Source organism: Harpia harpyja, chromosome 6, assembly GCF_026419915.1.
Source record: "Harpia harpyja isolate bHarHar1 chromosome 6, bHarHar1 primary haplotype, whole genome shotgun sequence".
Classification (NCBI taxonomy): Eukaryota; Metazoa; Chordata; class Aves; order Accipitriformes; family Accipitridae; genus Harpia; species Harpia harpyja.
In genome coordinates this window covers 27,504,881-27,526,878 of record NC_068945.1, presented here as the reverse complement: position 1 = coordinate 27,526,878, position 21,998 = coordinate 27,504,881, and the positions used below count along the sequence as shown (strand labels likewise).

At 54.6% G+C, this 21,998-nt stretch overlaps 1 protein-coding gene and 1 long non-coding RNA gene across 5 annotated transcripts; one reads left to right on the top strand and one right to left on the bottom strand.

The window, feature by feature from the left end:
- Positions 1-739: 739 nt before the first annotated feature.
- Positions 740-12,021, bottom strand: GGA1 (golgi associated, gamma adaptin ear containing, ARF binding protein 1). 3 transcript variants are annotated; one of them, XM_052790057.1, is made up of 17 exons: positions 11,910-12,021; positions 11,092-11,176; positions 10,711-10,786; positions 9,996-10,094; positions 8,560-8,683; positions 7,945-8,045; positions 6,764-6,844; positions 6,219-6,356; positions 5,995-6,076; positions 5,471-5,578; positions 5,015-5,170; positions 4,173-4,237; positions 3,852-4,030; positions 3,457-3,740; positions 3,069-3,238; positions 2,715-2,825; positions 740-2,537 (listed from the first exon to the last, which is right to left on the bottom strand). In XM_052790057.1, exons 4-17 carry the CDS (start codon positions 10,077-10,079, stop codon positions 2,427-2,429), a joined length of 1,794 nt encoding a protein of 597 aa, XP_052646017.1. In that variant the 5' UTR covers positions 10,080-10,094; positions 10,711-10,786; positions 11,092-11,176; positions 11,910-12,021; the 3' UTR covers positions 740-2,426. The 3 variants fall into 3 exon arrangements, with proteins under 3 accessions (XP_052646017.1, XP_052646015.1, XP_052646016.1); XM_052790055.1 differs by lacking the exon at positions 11,910-12,021 and adding an exon at positions 11,745-11,903; XM_052790056.1 differs by lacking the exons at positions 9,996-10,094; positions 10,711-10,786; positions 11,910-12,021 and adding an exon at positions 11,745-11,903.
- LOC128143123 (uncharacterized) lies at positions 11,977-21,837 on the top strand. 2 transcript variants are annotated; one of them, XR_008235631.1, is made up of 5 exons: positions 11,977-12,176; positions 14,822-15,011; positions 19,379-19,518; positions 19,707-19,844; positions 21,625-21,837. It is a non-coding gene; the product is annotated as an uncharacterized LOC128143123 (long non-coding RNA). The 2 variants fall into 2 exon arrangements; XR_008235632.1 differs by lacking the exon at positions 14,822-15,011 and having other exon boundaries at positions 12,090-12,176.
- Positions 21,838-21,998: the final 161 nt, after the last annotated feature.

Below are 21,998 nucleotides of genomic sequence, written 5' to 3'. Positions count from 1 at the left end.
GCTGTTTTCAAGCAGAGATTGGGCGAGGGAGCACAGTTCTCCCTGCCCGAAAACACCAGATTGCTCTAAACCTGTGGCCAAGCACATCTGATCCCCCAGCCGCAATCCCCGGGGGTGCTCCTAACATGCATTGTGGTTGCTGAAAGCAGGCAAGGGTTTCAAGCACCTATTCCAAAGACACAGAAAAGCCCCACCAAACCCTTGCTGGCTGCATTAGGTGGTGGCCAAGCCGTGGTCTCTTTCCTCCCATGCAACATCAGAGCCCTGATCCCAGTGCTGGCACTGCTGCTTGCCAGAGCAGATCCACTTCTTTGCACCCCTGCAATAAAGCTGCCCCGCGGAGCCGCTTCTTCCGAGAGGCAGGCCCTGGCAAAGCTGCAAACAAAAAACAGCAGCTCAAGCCCTGCTCCCCGTGGGCTGCGGGGCACTGACCCCTGCCTGCTGTCTCTTCCCGGGGAAGGAGGGAAGCAGGCAGCGCCCAGCTCACAGCCTGGAAGTGACTCTGCTCTCAAACAGGAATTGAGAGTAGCTGGGGGACTTCCACCATCCCCTCTCCCTGCTCACGGGAGTGGGGAAATCATCATGACAAGGCCCTGGGGTGAGCGGGAGATGAATTACAGGATTGCAGGGGCAGGATTTGAGATGGAAAGGAGCCCTTGCAGGGTGGAAACAGCTCCTCGGGGGTCAGGGAAGGTGAGGGGAAAATACATGCCTTAGGTCAAAAGGCAGAGGGACAGGATCAGGAAAGCACTCTTTATTTCCCATAAATACAGCAGATTCTTCGCGCCGGGCGTTTCATTTTAAATCTTTTTGTTTGTTTTCTTCCATTTACAGAATTTTGCACTGAAAATATATACAAGTCTGTTCAAGAACCAAACAAGATCTGCAAAGAAAAAACCCCTACAAAACCCTGAAAAGAGACCAGAAAGGGAAGTAAGACACAGCAGAACACCAGCATAAAGACCTTGCTTCCCCCTCTCCTCTACTGCTCGCTGCGCCCAGCTCCAAGACACCTCATCTTTGCCGTCCCCAAGCCAAGAGCGCGAGGCACCCCGCTCGCTGCCTCCTACCTCTGGCGAGCTGAAGCAGGGCCGGAGCTTGCCCCTGCTTTTAAGATCAGGCTGTCTTAAAACCATCTTAGGGATGGGAAGCAGCTCCCGTGGTCGCAAGTCCCATGGGGATGGGGTTTGCTAGGGGATGTGCCACCCCCACGTCTCCTCCGTGCCTGCAGATCCCTGCTCTTGTGTCACAGTGATCAGGCGGCTAGGGCGAGCCCTCTCCCTGCCACAGGGAGGCAGGGCTGCCCACAGCTGTGGGCAAGGGTGCACAAGGCACAGCTATACCCCCCCCCCCCCCGTACCCCCCCAGTGCAGAGCTTAGTGGTGCCCCCCCCCAGTGATGGGCTGGACTCCAGCCTCTCCTCGACTCCTATAGCCCCTCACGGCGAGAAGACACTGAAGAGCTGAGAAAGCCCCCTGCCCCACCACACTCTCCAGCCCAGTCAGGGGGAGGAAGACCATGTGCTGCTTCCTCTCCCTGTTGGGCAGGAGGCTGTGGGGAGACTCAGCTCCCCCCCCCGCCCCAGCACACCCCTCTCAGAGCTGGCAGGTGGGACAAAAATCTGGCAGCAGTACCTAAAGCTTGCTGTGGTAGATAAAGCAGGTGGGAAGCGTGTGGGCTTCCTCGCTGTGGGGGGTTCAGTGCCCAGGAGCTCCAGCTGAAGGGGACGGGAGGGCACAGAGCCCTTCCCAGCACTGGGGGTCCCACTCCAGGGCCCACCTCCCACCAACAGCTCTCTAAGCAGCTGGAAGGAGGGAGATAGGAGATCACTCCCCCTGACCCCCCCCAAAGCAAGGGCAGCTGCCTGCTCTCTGGTGCTGGAGAGACATCTGTCCAGCCTTGCTCCACACCAGCTCCAGTGTGATCCCACCACACAGGGAACCGCTGGGGCCCAGGTCCAAGGAGAGGGCAAGGGGGACAAGAGGGAGCACCACAGAGCACGAAGCAGCTGAAAGGCTGGGAAGCACGGGGGGACAGACAAGGAAAAGGATCTTCCTTCGCTAGGCCCTGCCCCAGGCTGAGGCTGTTAAAGCTCCCCAATCCTCGTTCCCCACTGCACCTAGAGGCAGAAAGCAGGGTTAGAAGAGAAGCTGGACAGACTGGGGAGGGAGTGTCGCCTTCGGAAGAGCAGGGAAGGCAACTGTTCACCCACACGAAGCTTTCCACTCTACGCCTAGTCTTGTGGGATGAACATCTCCTGGCATCTCTGCTCTCCTCCTTGAGGCACGCTCCCTCCAGCCCTCGCCCGGCCGCCTGGAGCGTGAGCAGCAGCCCCCCACCTGCCCTCCCCATCTCCTCAGGCTGCTCCAGCCCCGCAGGACCGGCTTCCCGAGGACTCTGCACTGTAGTGCCTGCAATGTGTGGCCCTAGAGGTTTCCCCAGGACTCCGGTGGGGGGAACTGGTCCACATCCCCCATTTCATTGTAGGTTTGCTCTCCCATGGTGAAGGTCAGTTTGTACCGTAGTCTCACTTTCTCCTGCAGACGGGGGAGAAAGGATAAGCAGTCAGAAGGGTGGGGAAGAAAGGCACGAGGCACAAACCATTCAGGTCTCTAGGAAGCTGCAGAGAGCAGAGGGAACAGAGACAGTGTAGGCAGGCTTTGCCCAGGCAGCAAGACCAGCCTCTGCTCATGCCCCAGGGATGGTGCCGTTACCTTCTGTGGGTTAGCGAGCAGCAGGACTTGTGTGATGGCACTGGGGTGGACAATGGGATTGAACGCCGGCAGCTCCGTGCCTGAGGGAGGCTGTAGCTTCACCTTCATCACCTAGGGAGAGAGAGAACACCGCACATTCCTGAGGGGGACTTGGCAGCCAGAGACCTTGCTCCCGTATTTGGGGACCTTCCAGTGTCTACTCAAAGAGAAAAAACATTGTGCTGGTTCCTGCTAATCTGAAGGCAACACAACTCGCTGAGCCCCACAGAGCTCCCTCCACCCACCCTGCCTTTCCTGCAAAGACAATCACACTTCAGCCCAGTCTGGGGACCTCAGCCCCAGCAGCCACCTTACCTTGGGGACAGCAGACTGAAAGACAATGTTGCGGATGGGCTGCGGGGCCGTGCTAAGCATAGAAATCACCACCACAAGCACATCGGGCCTTTCGGGCAGGGCATCCTTAGCGAAGTGGAAAAGGACGCGGAAGCCGTGCTGATCATACACTGTCACAGGGAGGATGCTGCCTGTGGGAAAGGCAGGGACAGGCAGCAGTCAGCCGGGAGGGGAATTGGCCCTGCAGCAACCTTTCCCCGCCACCCAAACTCCATACAAGTGACGGAGACGCCACTCCTCCTCAACCTCCACAAAATCCAACAAGCAAAAAGTTTCCTCACATTCTTCCCTTCCATGTGTGCACGGTTTGTTCCCCCCAAGCTTGCCCCCCTCTTTCGCCCTGGCTCACTGGGTTTGATTGACTCCAGAGGCACAGTGATGTTGGCCAGCAAGATCTCCTGGGGCAGCACGGTGGCAGGAGGCCATGGTGGGACTGCAGTACTTCCTGCTGGTGTGGTGGCAGCTTTTGGAAGCGTAGCAGGGGCAGACAGCTCCGAGGTCAGGGGCAGCGTGGGGTTAGGGGAAACACTCTGGAGCATGGGCAGAGCGCTGGGATTGTGGGCCGTGGTGCCAGAGCTGCTCCTGTTCTGGAGATCCCTCAGGGTGAGCCGCAGGGGTGGCTGCTGCTTCTCCCTGTAGGGAGAGAGAGAGCAAGGAGTGCAACAGGACGCTGAAATGTTGTGTGCAGCACCCCAAAAATGGAAACAATGGGGAGAGATGAGAGATTGCACTATCCCTGCTTACCATCGCACTTGTTGAGACTCTGGAGGCAAAGACTGTTGCAGCAGAGTCTTGCCCAGGAGGTCCAGGTCATCCAGGCCACTGGTGAAAGGAGAAGGTTTTGGGGAGGATGCGCCAGCTTCTGCTTTGACTGGTGGCGTTGCCGTGATAGGGGTGATACTGAGCTCAGTGCTATGTGATGACTGTAAAAACAGCGCACAGGAGAGTCCCTCAAGCAGGGCTGCATATCAGCACCAACCATCAGACGTGGGATGTTTCCCTACCTACTCCATTTGTTGCTTTCACCACCCTCCCCACCCTCTGCTTTGGCTCCCAGCACGTTACCTGGAAGCTGTTCCAGCCACTGCTGTCACCAGCCTGGGCAGGATGCGGTGCTGGGTCATTCAGGCCTGCCAGGGGTAAAAGCAAACATGAAGCTTAGCTACCAAGTGGGTAAGAGCATTAAACGGGGCCGAAATAACACACAGAAACAGCAAGGCAGAACCACCAGTGTGGTCTCCATCTCTGGCCCCCATCCTTGCATGGGGGAGAGCTGGGAGGGCGATAGTGTTTTTTCTGCCCAGAGATCCTCATTTACAGTCTAGTTCTCACTGCAATTGGCAGAGTAGTGAATACTACTGGGCTGACAAGCCCGACTGACCACGTTGTCTACTTCATGCTGTTGTACTCAAAAGCACCTATCTTAGGAAACAAGACACTTTGTGGGGAAAAGCATGACTCTAGAGCCTTCTAGGATTGGCATCTCACAAGATTTCCATGTCAACAGTTCTGGAAGTCCAATGCATCTGTTGTCTGCTCGTGACTTCAACTGCAAGGAGTAAAGATGAAGAGCTGGGGGTGATCCAACCTTGTGATCCCATCTGGGGATGGCCATTGCATCACTGTTGCTTTACCTGCCAGGTCAGTTTTCCCAGAGCAAATCAGAGGGCACATCCCTGCAGGCTCTCTCTGACTAGCCAGGAAAACCGCACGAGACTGAAGTTCAGAATCATAGCAGAGTCTTTCCCTCCTTCTGCCTCACACTAAGTGAAGGACACCTCTTGGTCTTTCATTATTCACCTCTCCCAGAGCTCTCCCTTATTCGTGTTCCTGCCACAAGGAGAACATCCATGCAGACTGTCCAGAGTCAAGGAGAGAATAAAGAGCTTTTGCTCTGGATTTCTCACCTAAAGACATGAGTTCATCATCCAGCAAGGAGACAGAGCCAGCTTGGTCAGGCACGGGGACTGCTGAGCCACCTGAAAGGGTGGGCAAGGCTGGGTAGGAAGGGCCTGTTGCTAGAAGATCCAGGCCTGACAGATCCAGAAGTGCTGAGGTGCTGCCTGCAAAGAAGGAACAAGCTGAAACAGAAACCCTTATCCAGTGTGCTGAGGCCAGTTCCCATCCTTCCTCACACCTGAGAGGGAACTCCCCCTCTGTTCTCCCTTCCAATTCCCTCTCTTCATGCATCAGTCATCTCTACAAGCCATTTCCTGATCTCACCAGCCCCAGTCTGACCTCCTGCAGGTTTCACCTTTCCACTTCTCTCAATCTTCTCTTACATTGCAATTACATACTGCAGGAAACCAGCAATAGGGTCCCTCTGCTTGACCTTCCCGTCCCCATTCCCCAAGCCTCCTCACCTCGAAGGGGACCAGCCACCGTCTCCCCATTGATCTCTTCTCCCCGTACAAGCTGCTTGTAGAGATTGATCACCTGTGTCAGATTGTCATTGGCTTGCAGGATCTCTGCTGCAACGGAATAGGTGGGCAGTAAGTTTGAAAATTGCGAAGAAACAAAGAGAGTGACTTTTATACCCCAACTCTGTCTATTTCTTCAAAGCAAGGCCCAAGGAGCTGCTAACAGCCCGCTGCAGATAGCGCTTTCGCAATTGTTGCTGCAGACTGCACCAGGGTACCGTGACACCTCCATGTCAGTCTCGGCAGGACAAGCTTAAGCATCATTCCTACAGTGAAGCGGAGGAAGCCTGTAACACTGCTGATTGCCCCTGCTTAGTGCCAAGCCATAGACTAACTAAACTACAGCGAGCAGTCACCCCAAACAGAGTGGCAAATGCTGATAGATGCCATGCCACAGGCAGCTCAAGCACAGGCTCCCTGAAAGAAGATGGAGGGAGGACAGAATGAGAAAGGCCAGATACGCTTACCCAGAGCTTCATCATTGTCTTCTGTGTCACTGGCGAGCCGGAAAAGCATGGGCCTCATGCGCTCGCAGCGCTGATACAGCTCCTGGGGGAGAGGAGAAAGGGGTGCTGAGGCAAGCGGCAGGATGCTCAGCTGGGGGTATAAAACAGGCAAGAGGAACTTGGGGGGATAAGGGTCACCCATCTCTGCTAAGCCCAGGAAGGGTGCTAGGATGGCCTTTCCTCACCTTCATTAGGTCCTCATTGCTTTCCGTTGTCTCCCCCTTGCTGTAGCTTGTCACCATCTCTGTCAGCAGCCTCACATTGTTGTTCACCTCCTCAATGGCATTCACCCTCTTGGAGATCTTCTCCATGCGCTTCTGGTCCTGGAGGGGAAGCACATAGGGAAGCATGTCCTTGCTCTTGTCTGCAACTTGGAGAGGAGGAAGGCTGGGCCAGCCAACACACCAACACCCTGGACTAAGGCACAGCAACGCTGCCCTCAAAACAGCTCCCACCCCAGTGGAAAACTCCAGATCATCTCTGGGCCAGCACTTGCCAAACAGGGATGGAATTGCTGCAGATCTAGTGCTGCAGCAGGGCTTGGGCCACAGAAAGCGCCCACAGCCATTCCTTCAAGTAGCCAAGGGATGGCAGAAATCACGCGAGGACTCTTTAGCAGCAGCTGCTGCAAAATTTTGGGCAGAAGCTCCATATGTCTGCATGAGGACAGAGACCCACTGCTCCCTTAGTGCCAAGCATTGCCACCCAGACCATGACTCCCCAGCTCCACCTCCTGAACCATCTCCTTGATGAGCTTGTTGGCAGCCCGGAGGTCCTCAGGATGGGAACTTTTCAGGAGACGAGCCAGTATCTGCAAAAGAGAAGGTATCTCTGAGCCCAAGCTGATGGGTGGCAGCCAGAGTCAATCGTGCAACACTAGAGCCAGTAGAGTTACTACCCCTGCCCCAAACCCGTATCTGGCAGAGGCAGCAAACAACGCCAGACGTTTGAAAGCCCAGCCACAAGAGCTTGTGGGCCATCAGAGACCAGGGAGAGAAGTAGTACAACCGGTCTTCCTTTTCCCGTTGTGGTTCTGGTTATGTAAGATAGGTCTTTCCCTGAAGATCCCCTGCATTCAAAACCTGCTCCTCCCTGCCTGTTATGCACCATGGAGACCCTGGAGCGCAGCAGCACTAGTACTGAGAACGACAGAAAGCCTGGTTTTCGCAGGAATTACCATGGGATTGTAATGGACTCCTACTCGGACCTCTTCACATGCCTCTTTGCAGGTGCAACTGGTGAAAAGGGAGAGCTCCCACTTTCTCTCCCCCTCCACAGACAGTGAACAGTGCCACTGGCCACCTACAAATCCTCATTTGCACACTGTGACCCATGGAGGCAAAATAAATCCCCTGCAGCAAATTGGGATCACACCTCTGCTGCAGAACTAGACCCAGAGGAGCCTAATCCTTGCTTAAATGTATCAGCACTGATAATGCAGGGGGTTGCCTGAGCGGTGACACAATTCTGATGGAAAGGCAATATAGGATGGGTCCAGGAGGGTATAAGTAGTTGGGCAATAAGCAGATTGCAGTGCTGGGGGTGGGGAAGAGATAACAGCAGCAGCATCTGGGGCTGGGATTTAAACCTCATGGCCTGGAACTCAGAAGCCTGGAGACCGCACAGCAGCAAACCTCCCAGAACCTGCTGGGCTAATGTCAGCGCTTCACCCTTTGCACCATCCTGCAGCTAAGTGCTCCAAAAGTCAAATAGACCCACATGCCCCACCTCTGGCTGTTTCCTTCGTCATGATTTTGGAGCGGGCCCTCAGCATTCCTGTGATGCATTTTCTGAAGGAGAGCATGTGGAGCAGGGGGGTGAGTCTTTCTGGATCTCTACCTCAAAGGGATAGGAGATCCTGGAGCAGGGAAGATGTCGCCCACTGTCCCTCTCCTTGCACAGAGTCCTTACCTTGGATTTCTCTTCATCATCAAAGATGATGTTCTTGGGCCGAGGGGGAGGTGGTGGAAAAGGAGCATCGTCAGGCAGTTTTGGGTCACACTTCACAATCCCTGCAGTAGACACCAACAGAGAGGTCAGGAGGACTCGCCCCACCGGGGGATGGGGCTGCCACCTAGGTCCTTTCTTCCCTAATGGCCCACCAAACCCAGCTGGGACTGAGGGTGTGTGGGTTTGCTCCCGCTACCCATGATCCTGGATTGTGTTTTCATGGAAGAACAGCCCTCCACTCCCCATAAATATCCTTTCTTAGAAAAACCCAGCATCAACTGCCAAAGCACTCCCAACCCTTCAGTCCCAGACCTTTCCAGTGCCCCATCTCCTGTAGGAGCAAGCAGATGTCCCCTCCAACCCATCACGAAACTCAGACCACCAGCAACTCCCTCTGGCCAGCTAGGAGCCCCAAGGCACCCGCTCTTGCACCTGCCCCTGGTGCTGAACCAGACTGATGGATGTGCTGGGTCTGGGCACAGGAAAGGGAGAGTCTGTTTCGGATTCTACCCGGACAAAAAACGGGGAACGGCAAACCGTCTGTGCCCCTTCCTCTTTCAGACCACTGCCTCTCACCTTGTTTCTTCAGCATCTGGTAGGCTTCCGAGATCTTCACCTCGTGAGGCAGCCCTAACGTCCAGCTGTACATCAGCTCCAGGATCTTTGACTTCACTTTTTCTGGTGTCCGGCTGCCAAGATACTAGAGGAAGAGAGAAGTGGTGGCTTGAAGCTGATCTGAGCCGTTGCAAGCCTGGCCTGTTCCTCTCCTCCCCTCCCCCAGGAGAAGTGAGACCGTTCCCAACGGCACAAGGAGGAGGAAAGAGGAAGCAAGCAGGAAAGCTCACAAGGCCCTTGCAACACGTTCTATGCTGTGCTTGGTTTCCACCACAGGAAACACAAGAGGTGAGAGAATCGCTGCACTAGCAGCCCCTCAGCAACATGCAGGGACAGGTGGGAAGGCTCAGGCAGGTCTCTGTCACCTTGTGAAGGAAAGGGTACTCCAAACAGGAGCTGCTCGGCACAGCAGCCCTCCAGGAACAAGGGGACAGGAGAGCTGGGAGAGGGGAAGGACTGTGAGTAATGGTCCTTGGGGCAGGGCCCAGCCCCCTCTCTCTCTCAGGGGCACTCTCCAAAGCCTGGCACCCTTTAGAACTAGTTGAGCTCCAGATGACCAGCACCCAGCAGTGAGATGTCGAAATGTTACAGCTCTCCCCCTGCCATGCAATCATCCTTCACCCTTCTCCCCTTGGTCTGCTGGGGGCATTGGTGGTAGAAACAGCACATGTGCCACCGGAGGCCAGTGGCTTAAGGTACAGGACATTCTCTAGGGCACCTAGCAAGGACTTTAGGATGCCGCTGTCACTGTCCCTGGCTATTTGTCGACACAGATCACAAGCTGTGACTGGCAGACGAAGGTTTTCCTTAGTCATATTTAGTCTGTGTTCCCTTAACTCTATAGTTGCTGGTGTTAACTGCCTTGATTGAGTAGGAGAGCACGCACAGCTTATTCTGCTGCAGGACCAGCAGCATCAGCAGAGGAGCAGGTAACAACTTGGTGCTTCAGATGGACTCGCCAGAGAACCACTGACCAGGCCTGGGCTTGCCCTTGAGAGTGTCTCAACCAGGTTGGGACACCCCAGAGAGACGTGGTCACAATGTCAAAGCTGGGGGAGGTTCCTGAGCACATGCAGCACAGACAGAGCCCAACAGAGATGCAGGGAAGGTGACTCCAGGCACGCACATGAGCTCAGTAGTCTCACAAGCGCTGGTTGCATCATGTCTAGCTGGCCCTCAGCTTCCTGCATCAAGAATCAGCTTGGAGCAGAGGGGTGAAAGCTCACCTTCCCAACAGAAAACTCACCAGGGAACAAGGACTAAATCTCCTACTAGCACTGTCCTGTTTCCTCCACATCCCAGCGGGTGCCTGACCTTTCTGCTCAGCCACCACTTCTTCCCAAAGCCCTCCTGCCACCAGGCTTCAGTCCCCTCCAGCACGATACTCTGAGACCCACCTTGGGTGACACCACTTTGATGAGCTCATTGAGGAAGCGGAACTTGCCCACCTCATCATGGAAGCGTTTGCCGCAGCTCTTCATGCAGGACTCCAGCACCTGGGGAGAGGGGCCAGGTGAGCCCCAGCATGGGGTCAGCAGCAGGTTTGGGAGCTAGCTCCCTCCTGCTCCACCCTGGCCAGGCATGGAACCTATGGCTATCCTCACAGCAGCGCAGAGGGACACCCCCTTGCCCTCCCAGGTGGCCAAGCACCCTCCCAAAGGGAAGCAAGAAGATTTTCCTCTTTGGGGTCAGTCTTTGCAAAGGTGGCTCAACAGCCCATGGAAAGGGATCCCCTTAGAGAGCTCACAAACACCGGGGTTTCACAGCGTGGATCCACAACACCATTAAGAACACAGAATCATTTAGGTTGGAAAAGACCTTTAAGATCGAGTCCAACTGTTAACCTAATACTGCCAAGTCCACCACAACAAAGCACAAAAAGCTTCCTATCAACTTCAACAGGTTATGATCCTTCCTAGCAACAAGGCCTTTCCTACCAGTCACCCGTCCTCTCTTGTGGAATGACCTTCAGCCCCTCTCCCACCCAAGGGCCCAGGTGCTCCAGGGCTTTCTCAGAGGGAATTCAAAGCTTCCCATGCTCCTCCAGTCAAACTGGAGCAACTCCACACCCTGGCCTTCCATCTAGTTCTACCAGCCTGCAGATGCCCTTACCGTGAGGGCCTGGATAGCTTCCCATTCCTGCGGAGACTGGATCTTGTGGGCAAGAAGTCGGGTAGCAAGCGGAGGACTGGAAAGAGCAAGGGGAAGAAAAAAAGCTAGCCCGTTACTGCTGAAAAGCCTGGTACCTGGGTTTCTGTCTAGGAGTCCAGGGTTGAAAAGCATGTTGCAAGTTTAAGGCACTGATAAGGCACCAAGACACCTCAAAACCCTGGGGGAACCTTCTGTTAGCAGACCAGGACCCCCACCCACCCCCACTTTGAGGAGCTTCGTGCCTATTCAGCTCTCGGGACAACCCCACTGAATTTTACCAGGTGAGGAATCATAACCCAGGCTGCGACCCAGAGCAGCCTGGGAAAAGGACGAAGCACTTACCCCTCTAGCTCCTTATTGAGCTGCTCACAGAAAGCATTGATACCATCCCAGTCCAGGTCCTTGTTCAGGGGGTTTGTCGCTTTGTCTGCAGGTGGGAGAAACGGACGGTGAGAAAAATCTCCCCAGGCTCCCACCCTGTAGAGGCGAGGGGCTATATCGCTCCCGCTCCCTCCCTGCCAACTCCACCAGGTGCATCGGCGGAGGACGGCGGGTAGGGAAAAACACACTCGCGTCCACTCGCACCTACCCGTAGAAACCCGGCGCACAAACCCCCTCACCGCCACCGGCGCACGTTGACCCACCATCTCTGCTGCAACGGACGCCTACCGACACTCTCCCTGCCCTGCCATCAGCTCCAGGGTCTCCATCCTCAGACCCCAGCCGACCCCACGACCCCCCACCCCTCACGCCTGGCCCCAACACCCCCATTTGCCCCAAGCCAACCCCTCCAGGCCCACCCTGACACCTCGCTACCTGCGACCCCCAGACCCTCTCCGTGACGGTCCCCCACCCCTTCCCTCACACCCCACTGCCCTCCCCTCCCCCAAACACCAGCACCCCCTCCCCATTCCGCCCTCCCCCGGTGTCGGCCGAGGCCCGCCGGCGGCGCGGCCGGGTCGTGTCGTGTCAGAAGCGGTTCCAGCCGCACTCACTGATGCACGCCTCCAACGTTTCGGGCTCCATAGCGGAGGGTCCCGCCCGCCCACCGGTTTACCTCAGCGGGGTAACAGGGCTCCGCCGCCCACCCGCCCGGCCCGGTACCGCCGAGCCATGGAGAAAGGACCGAACCGTCTAGAGCGCCTCTCCGACGGTCTTACCATAAAGCACCGGAAGTTGGGAGGCGCAGAGCGCCGCCCCGCTCCCAGCGCGCCCCCTGCCGAAGCGCACCTCCAAGGCACCATAGAGTTCAGCGCGCAGAGTGCGGGGGCGGGAAGCAAGGCGCAGGATGGGGAAGGAAGCGGAAGGGCTCCAGGAGAAGGACGGAGAAAGCAAGTGAGAGCAAGCGCAGGCCGGGAGAGCCGGAAACCAACCGCCGGACGGAAACAAGCCAACCTCCCTTCCCGGAAGAACCCTCGTACTGGCAGGTGAGGCCACTTCCGGTAGAGAGAGCGGACACTTCCACCTGGCGGGGGAGCCGCGTGTCCTTTCAAAGGACACGAGCCCGCCGGCGCATGCGCGCTGCGCGCCCGCCCGGCCCTGAGGGGAATGGCGGGGCCCCGGTCCCTTTTCTTAAGGCCTTGGCGGCTGTGCGGGCGGCCTCTCGGAGGGGCTGGGTGCTTTAGGAGACGTTATAAATGCTAGTAAGCGAGCCGCCGTGCCCTGGTGGGAGTTATCTTTAAGTAGCTGCCGGTCCTCCCCTGGCAGGCCTTCTCCCGCCCGGCTGAGCAGCTGGGGGGAGGTTGGCGAAGGCCTGGAAATAACTGAGGGCTTTAGAAACATAAACTCCATTTGTCCTCTTTTTCCTTGCAGCTCTGGTAATCCAGGCCAGCCCTAACTGTATCGCTTAATACCGCTCGTTTTCTCTGTGCCCCAGTGGTCTGGGAGGGAACTGTGTCCCTGTGGTGATTTATTGCTTTTATTGTTTTTAAGTAATGCCGGTGAAAGGTGCCAACTCGACGACCTTTGGGGAGCACAGGCGTCTACCTCTTTGAAGAGTCCGCGGTGCACCGCATCAGCGCTGCTGCTTGAAGTTGCCTGCTGGGGCTGGCCCTGCCGGAGCATTGGCCATAGGAGTGCGAGTACGATACAGCCTGTTCAGCCTTAAAGCCTCTGATCCTGGAGACAGACATCTGAGTCAGAGTGGTCCTGTATTGAGTTACTCGTTTACAGTCCTAATCCCGCAGATGGCAGGCGAGGGAGCTGCCCTGATGTCACACCTAATGTCTTTTCCTTACGGCTAGCCATTGTTTTGGGGGGGGGAATTTTTGGCCATTAAAAAGTACTTTTTGGTGCTTGAATGTAGTTCTTTTTTTAACTGTCACTGCCTTGCATCACAAAGCCTTTTTTTTTAAGTGCCTTTCATAGAAAATTGCCACATCCTTCCCTCTGCTGTGTTTAGGCACGTTTTACACGAGTTATTTTAATCTTATGAGTCAGCCTTGCCTGTCACTACTACCTCTTTGATTTTTCTGAGAATCCTTAAGTCATCTTTAGGAGACTGAGGCCTAGATACTGCTCTTCTAGGTCATGTACGATCTGCGTAGAAGGCATACTTCTCTCCAGCCCACAAAGCCGTGCCTCTGAAGGAGTGGTTTTGCAGTCTGGTGTTTCACAGCCCCCTTTTGTTCAGGTTTGGATCCCTTGGAGTCTCAAGGTTGTTTATTTTTCTCTTTCTGGCAACACCCAGTGGTTAGCAAGTCTAGGATGAATGGAAGGCTGCGCCTCTTTTCAGCTGGTTGCAAACAATGGCGAGTGAACTCATGCATAACAGTTGTGTCAGCAGCGGCCTTTCAGACTTTGCTTTTATTTCTCATCGATTTAGGAGTCTCTTTTCCCTTTGGTTACACCCGCTTTCTATCTAACAAGGACCCTAAGTGCAACAAAAAAAGAGATCTGAGTCTGAATTTTGCTCCCTATAACAGTGGCTAGATGATGTGTGAGGAAGAACCTTTCTCCTGTCCCTGGATTTATTTTTACCAACAGCTGGAGTCCCAAACTAGGTTTGGATGGAGTGAGACACTCCGTGTTGTAATTAACACCGCTCCAGAATGAAAGTACTGGAACTATAATTAGCTCCTAGCCAGTTGCGGAGGAAAGTGATTACGCGCAAGCCGGAGGCCTGGGTAGTTGGCGTGACGGCGAAAGGAAAGCTTGTGCTGGCGGAGGGGTGCGGGATCCCAGGTTTGGCAGGCCCTGCAGCAGGCTGTCCCGCAGAGGGCAGCAGCAGGCAGGGGAGAGCTCCTGCCTGATTAACCCGGGCTTAGCAAATGCTCTTGCTGCCTGTACAGTCGAGGTGAATCGCAAAACGGGCAAAGTCTCAGTCGGGAAGAGAAGCCAGCCTCGCAGGAGTGGCCGGGTCGCCTGGGAGAGGGGTTTTCCACCCACCAGGTCATCTTCAGCCAGCCAGAACCGCCCTGTCACCCTCGCTCTGTCCCAGCTTTTGTTTGGTTTCTCTGCCTTGTGTGTTTACATGAACGCTGCAATGTTTTTCAGATGCGTTCGTGTGCGGCAGCGAGAGCTTTCCTGCGCTTCCTGCTGGGTCGTCGGCTCTGGCCTGTGATGCGAGGTTCCCTTTCCCCGTCTCATTCCTCTTTCCTTGGCAAGGCATTCTGCCAAGGCATACCTTTCACTTTCCTGAAGCTCAGTACTGCAGTCTTTTGTTCCCTTTTCTTGTTTTCCTGCTGCGGCTGACTGCAGCAGCCAGTTCCTGGGATTTTGGCTGTTTTACCTCTGCTACTTTCTCTTGGAACGGGACTGGCAGCACCTCTCCTGACATCACCTCGGACCACGCACCTCTTACGCAATCCTTTGGATTTGCAGCCCTGCTATTCCCTGACCTTGGCTAATCTTTCTTTTGCAATACTTGTAAGCACCTTTCCCAGCAGAGGGTTGCAATTAGAGAGGCAAGTATAGAATTGCATACTTCTCTAGAGGGAGAGCAGGTTTGAACTCCTTTAATCTAATAGGAAATGTCTCCTTCCCTTTCATATGCAGCACTTTCTTGTGGTATGCAGTCATCCACCAGGATTGCTCCCTTCCATTTCTTTCAGCGTTTCCCTTTTTGCTGTAGGAAGACCTGTCCCCGGTGATCAAAGGCATCCTTCTGCAACTACGGGAGCAGAAAGAGGAAACAGGATGATGGATAAGGGATCAGAAAACCTGCTGGCTACATCTCTGCAATTAAGCATGTCTTGGAGCAAGACTCAAGGAAATACACAGCTATGCTCGCTGCCTCAGTTTCCCTGGTTGTTAGCATGGGGGTAATTGCACTTGCTTCCTTTGGGGAATTGCCTTGACCTCTGTATACTAAATTTCCTTTGCATGTTGGTTCTGTCATTAGAGCAACTGGCTCAGCGAGACAAGCGAGAGAAGCAAATACCAGAGTTAGGGGTGAGCTGTGCAGCTTGCTGCTCCTTGTGTTCGAGCCCTCCTTCCAGACTGGGCAACTCAAGGGGTGTCTTGATCCCTTGACCGAGCGGCCAGCAGTGCCCTCCTGGCCAGTGTAGGGAGTGGCAGTGCCTCTTTACCCCCTGGGGAAGGCTCACCTGGATTTGCAGTTGCCGATAGCTTCTTCCCAAGAGAGTCCGGGGCAGTCAGGGGATGCTCCAAGAACACGGGAATGCTCTTGCTGCTGAGGAACAGTATCGGCAGCAGGCAAAGATGAAAGAAAACCAGCAGGACAGAAGCCCTAGTCATAGCCGTGGCTTAGGGGGCTGGTGGGTTATATATCTGGGTAAGCCAAAAACAGAACAGGGAGAGAAAGACCTGCCAGGTTAGAGAGAGCGGCTTAAATTTATGGGGCTGAAGTGAGCATCGAAGGCCCGGAGCCCGCAAGAGGGAGCCTGGATGAAGTCATTCACTGCACCACTGATGAGATCAGCTCCAGACTGGAACAGATCCACTACTGATACAGCGTGCTTGGGATTCAGGTGTCATGAGAGGCACTTGAAAAGGTGAACAGATTCACCCATTCTTGCTCTAGCCCTGACTTGCTGTGTTATCGCTAGCAGATGGAAGGGATGTCATTAGAAAGCACAAGTATTGGGGAAAAAATGGTTTAAGAGCCTGGATTTTGCTGAGATACAGTTTGGCTCTAAAGAACAGCAGGAGGGAGAAGGAGAAAAATCCTATTGCAAATGCATTTTTCATGGGCACCCAAGCATGATCTGAGCAGAGATCGGTGACACAAAACTAGGCATCCTGGAGCAAATCAGGGAGCCCAGCTGCGGCAAATCCCCAAACCTGGATGATGAATACATCCCTGCATTGCGGCGACAACAAAGTGTGACTTAGTGAAGCGTTTGCCGGGGATGTTTAGCGTAGCAGCAGCCCGGGGAGCTCAGAGTTGCAGCCACGTGCAGCCTCTCTTTTACAACGCGGCACAGGGAGGAGGCATTCTCACTGCGGGGTGCCCCGGCGCCGAATGCACGTGCTCTCGGCTGTGCAGCTGGCTCAGGTTTGGCAGCTGGTGAGCTTGAATAGATGGGTTTTGGCCCGGGCTTGAAAATCCCCCCATTGCCAACGATCCTGCTTTGGCTGCAGCTGCCTCAGGTTCCCTAGGAAACTTCAGCTCTGGCTAAAGTCCGGACTGTGAAATGACAGGAGGAGGCAGTCCGGCAGCTCTCTGCCTCCAGCCTGGCTGCTTGGCCTCTGCTGCTTGGCACTGCAGCCAGCTTCAGCCCCGCTTTTGGCTGCGGCGGCGAGGAGCAGTAGGGCGGAGTGAACCCAGTGCCGGGGCATGGTGGACGTGGGGTTAGGAATAAAAAGAAAACTGTGACCCAGGAGGAGGATGGAGACGCAGAGTCTGCGTACGCAGATTTCCCGAGGGTGGACCTGGCCTTTCGTAGGCTCCTTTCTGGTTCCTCTGGCTTCGTCTGTCTTAGCAAACGCAACAGGAGCAGGGCCAGGCCCGAGCGCTGCCTCAGGATGATGGCTGGTGCCATGCAGTTGTTAGCAGCATCCCTGGTGTGGTTTTGGGGTGTACCGGTTAGCAGTGTCTCAGTGCCCAGGCACGGCTGGGGGACAGGGCGGGCTGGGGACTGTTCCCAACAGAGCCTTGGTGTCACCGAGCATTTAACCCCGTGGATGGGAGCTGTGACCTGCTCCTTGCATTTAGGGCCAAGAGCGAAACAGCTACACCCTGCAAGCCCAGGTCCCTCTGAAGGCAGGCTTTTGAAGTGCAGTTCCCTGCAGCCTGCATATTTACCCCCTAATCTTCCACTTTTTCCCTCTCTGAAGATGGGAAATGTCACGCAACAGGTTGTAGGTGAGTGTGTGGGATGGGAGTGTGTGCACCAGACTGAAACTGGGAAACGCTCTGTCTGCTGGGCACGGCTGAACCCAGGGTTGTGACTCAGTGTCCTACACCCCGTGTTGTGGATCACTGGCCACATTTGACCTCCTGCCTTGTGGGGTGGGAGAGATGCTATGAGGAAACATTGCCTGAGCGCATGAGGTCATGGGGGTGTGGGGACCAGCTGCTGGATGCAGGGGACCATTCCGGCCTGGGTGCACAGACATGTTGAATTTGCTGCGGGCAAGCAGAACAAGGAGCCCATCATGTTGCCCACAGAGCACATGATTCTGCAAGGGCTTCCCGTGCACGCACAACTCTGTCCTGTTTCCCCCGCCACCCCAAACTACATCAGGTTTGGGAACTCACTCAGAGAGCAGAGCGGGGGCAGAGCTTGTGTATCCTCCATTTAATGTGCTGCTGACAGACAAGTCCCCCAGCCAGGAGAAGGATCAGGCACACACCTCCAGATGCATCCGAACAGCCTCTACCTTGTCTCTGCCTGGAGGGGCTGTGTTCAAGTGGCATGCTGCTGTTGCCCTCAGCCCAGCGGGCATTTCGAAGGCAGTGTCCACATTCTGGGTCTCACTGCAACCACGTTGCACCTTTGCCGTCCCTGATTTGCAGCCTAAATCCCCCTCCTGTGTCCAGAAGGAGGAGATGCTCCCAGCAGAGGCTGCTCCTCTTTCCACCTCTCTCCTCGCACAGAGTAGCTTTACGTCTTGAGTAGCTTGCCTCCCCGTAGTGACACTCTGGCCGAATTTCAGGAGGAGGATGCGTGCTGGGAGTCGATGGGGTTAAAAGCAAAAGTGTCCCAGTGTGGCTTAAGAGTGGGCTATGAGACCTCTTCCCTCCAGCCATTCTCTAGCTGCTGTGCTTGCTGGTGTCCAGAGCAGGCACTAGGCACTCTTGAGCTCATCCTGAGCTGGGTCCCTGGAGAGCTGTGTCTCTGCCGGAGTTCTTTCAGGAAAGATTCCCACCCCTTTCCTAATGAGACCGAGTGAGTAATAAAGATGTTCCTCAGGGACGGTGTTGTAAGGAGTGCTACGTGCATGTTCAGGACCGGAGAGCAGGTCTTCACTAGCTTTTCCCTGCTGTTGTGCAGCAGACGTTGATGCGTGTCCCATCTTGACAGAAGAGATAAGCTATCTGCGTGGGGATGGGAACTCGCCTGGCAGTTGCAGCCATCGGTCCTCCTCGCATTGTTCTTATCAGATCTCCTGGCTTGGCAAGTCCATTTGTTGCATGGTGAATGGCAACATGTTTGGGGCTATTCAGCCTGGGATATGATAAGATTTGTCTGGTGTGAGTCGTGTTCAAAGCATTTAGTTTGTAATACCCTTTTCCCCTCTCGGGAACAAGCGTTCTCCATCCAGGAATCTGACTGCAATTAAAACCGGGTTTCTGCTTTGCTGCTGGGGGACTCTCGGGGGGAACAGTGCGAAGAAACCTGGGGGCAGCCAGAGAGACACAGCCAGGTTCTGGCCCGGGTGTGTTGCCAGTGGCGGGGAAAATGAGGACAGCAGGAAGAGGCACAAACTGGAGGGAAGGGAAAGAGAGCCAGAGAGAACAAGCAGCCTAGCACGACAGCTGGGAAGGCAAAATAAACATCCACTGTGGTCAAGCGAGGGCTTATGTACGACTGGCTAAGTGGAATGGGTCAGAAACAGGAGTAGAGTCTCACAGGAGCAGTCCAGAGGAGGGACAGGATGCCCATATGGGACTGGTCAGCAAAACAGGGTGTCCTCAAATGCACGGGGTGTCCCTTAGTGCCCAGTATAGTGCTGGAAAGGGAGATGAGGTGTCCCAGCAGTGCAAAGCAGCTGCTGCCTTGTTCCCTGCGGTACCGTGTGGAGATGAAACATCTCTGGGCAGTGCCGTGACCCAGCAGGCTCAGGTGCTGGCTTTGAAAGCTCCTTGACCTGGTGGCAACTCTAAGCAAGGCTGTGGCTGTAGCTTCTCACTGGGAAGCAGGGAAAAAGGAATTTAGCACTCCTCGTGCCAGTGAGAGTTGGGACCTCCTCTGCACTTTGGTTGTCCTTAGAGCTCCTGCAGCAGGTCAGGCTCAGCTCTTTTCCCTGTGGCTTGCTCTGAAGGTCCACGGGTTCATGTATTTCTCGTGCCCTTCCCTCTGGAAGGCGGGTAGGAGAGGAACAGGGAGTCGGTTGTGTGGGCCTGGTCTTTTCTTAGGTCTCCTTCAAATGCTTGCAGTTCCCTCTTTAGATGCCCATTTCCCGCACTGAGTCAGTCATTTCGGGATTTGGATTCCCTTTTTTTTGGCAGCTTTTCTCTCCCATTTCCATCTGGTTTGGTTTTTACCATTTCATTTTGCAGGGCCATCAAGGGAGTTTGTTCAAGCTGATTTTGGAGCAACAGATAGTTTTGACTTGACAACCCCTTCCTCTGCAGACCTCAGCCATGGCCTTAGATCCAGGGTGGATCGCCCCTTCAGACCCTCTCAAAGCGGATGGGTGGTAAGGTGGCTTGCTGCTTCCCGGCGGGGATGAAGGATATTTGGCTTTAATGACATAAGCATGGGAGAACAGACCTTTTGTTTTTGCTCCCCTTCTTTCCAGCCCATGAGCTGTTAATTCTTGTGGCTTTTCAAAACTTGCTATTTCTCCCTTAGCATTTCTTTCTCCTTTTTATTTTTTTTTTCCAGTGGATGAGCCACCCTTGGCATCATGCCTTGTGCGTGTGACTCAGACGGTTTCTGCTTGTCTGAAGGATTCCTGCAAGTCCTCAGAGTTGCCCAACCCCCCTGGGCTCAGCGCTGGAGCCCGTGAGAAACACGCTCAAAGTGAGTCACGCAGTGCCAGCAGCCCTGTTCTCCCTGTGCGGGATGGACTGCTGCGCGCGGTGACTCGACAGTCACTCTCGCTGCGTGCCCTTGCTGTCCTGTGGGGTTGAATCCGGGATGGCTGCTTGGAGCTCAATGGAGGGAGGTCCCCGCGGACCTTTTGTGTATGGTGCAACACTGCGTTTCTTTTTTGCTTATTTGAGTTCCAGCCAGCTGGCCTCACACTGCCTTTGTTGTGGGAAATGGTCCCCTTGAAGTCAGGGGAGTTGGGCTTGGGGCATCTCGGAAGTCCCCTAGCTTCCACTGTTGGAAGGCATCCGTTCATTTTGAATGCCTCTGGTTTTTGGACTTAATCAGACCCACCCAAGGGCTAATTTTTTTCAGAGGCACCGTGTGCCTCAGCACCTCCTACTGACAGTAGCTGGTGTGGTGAGAGATCAGCATCTCTGATACTCGAGCTGCATTAGCCAAGGGAGCCCAGATTCTTTTTAGCTTCTCGGACAGGTTTGCAAAGCTGGATTTTTTTTTTTTTTTTTTTTTTTAAAATCTGTCGATGGGAGCTTTAAGATGAGACTCTAAACAAGAAGAGGGTTTTTTTGGATGTGAACTTGGGTGTCTGTGACTCAATTTCCCCATGTGCAAGATGAGGGGGCTGCCATCTTCCTTACTTAATGGTAAGATAAAGCTGTTGGAGATCTTACTCTTTTGGTGCAAGATGCAAGTGGAGCATAAGACCTCATGAAGCTGATCCTTTGTGGAGAGCTCTTTGGAAGATCCTTTTCCCATTAAGCTAATAATACCTCATCTAGCAAGTCTGGGTAAAGCTGGGAGATCCCAGAAGTCCAGGAGAGGGGGAAGCCATGAGCCTTTTATACATCTTCTCTTTGCCAGTAGGGAAGCTTTCAACAAAAGTGCATTTTTATCTCCAGGCGTGTTTTTGAAAGCCTTTCCCACAACCCACATTCCTGGCATGCCCCCACAAGGGAAAGAATTAGAGAAATGAAGGCTGGAAACGGAACTGGGTGGCATGTAATCAGTGCTCTGACCTCCCTTCCCCACGCTCTGCCAGTTCAGTTCCTTCTCCTGCCCCTCGGGCAAGCTGAGGACCCATAAGACATGACTCATCTGGCTGCTTGGGTTGATGAAATGGCCCTGATGCCTTATCCCAGCTCCCATGCACATGAACTACCTTCCTCCCTTCTCTGTGCACAACTTGTAGCACACAAAAGTGTTGCCACAGACTTCAGAGCTGCCCGAGAGACATGTCCTCTGCAAAGGTATAAGGACATAACTTGGCCCTCGGATGGAAACCATCCATCAGAACACATTTGAGCTCCCCATGGAGATGGGAGATGTCAGTCACTGTGGCACCAGTGCCTTTCTGGTGGGGTAGGGAGAGAGATGGAGTCTGAGGCTACACCCTTTCCCCTGGGCTCTTGATCTGCTCCACTGCTTGGTGCAGGTTCCCTCCATTGCTGCCCCTAGCCCTGAAGAAAGGTGGGTTTTTTCCACATTTTAGCTCTTCAGCTAGCTTTATCCTTCCTCCTCCTTATTCCCCACATCCTAAGGAGGAGAAATTGCACCCTACAGATGAAGGAGGGTGATGCTGGTGGAGAGCCTACCGGAGGCCGATGGCCTCTAATCCCTTGCCCCCACGTTCAGAGCATGGATGCTACTTCCATACTTCCCACAGGGGCTCTGCATGACGCACTGTCAGGGAGCTGGGGCATGAGGGGTGGCAGGGGATTCACCTCCAGTCCTTTGTTCCTTCCCATTTTAGTTGATCTGAATGCAGAGACTTCAACGCCTTCCCTAGAGGAGCCGTCCTGCCCCGGTTAACCTCTTAGGCAGGAGGTTAGTGCTCATGGGTACTAGTTCCCTTGTGCTCATCATTGGCTTGGCTTCTCCTGCATCTCCTGGACAATCCTCTCCTGTACACACCCTCCAGATCCACAGACCTGCTTATCCAGTCTCCTGCTTACCTCAGTGTTTGGCTGAGGTAAGTACATTTTGTTCTCTTGGTCCTCCTCCTTTAGGAAGCTGGCTGGCTTTCAGAGCTTAGGGATGGGTTGGGTGAAGGTTGCAGCACTATCTGCTGAGAGGCAAACCAACACCTCTTGACTAAAGGAGAAACCAGTCCTGTCAAATCTATGT

Bases quoted from the DNA above. Each gene is read 5' to 3' on its own strand.
- GGA1 (XM_052790055.1), bottom strand. From the start codon at position 11,775: ATGGAGCCCGAAACGTTGGAGGCGTGCATCA. The intron at 11,177-11,744 runs GTGAGTGCGGCT...TCCCACCTGCAG, and splicing joins AACGTTGGAGGCGTGCATCA to ACAAAGCGACAAACCCCCTG. The intron at 10,095-10,710 runs GTAAGGGCATCT...CCCTCTCCCCAG, and splicing joins AAGCTATCCAGGCCCTCACG to GTGCTGGAGTCCTGCATGAA.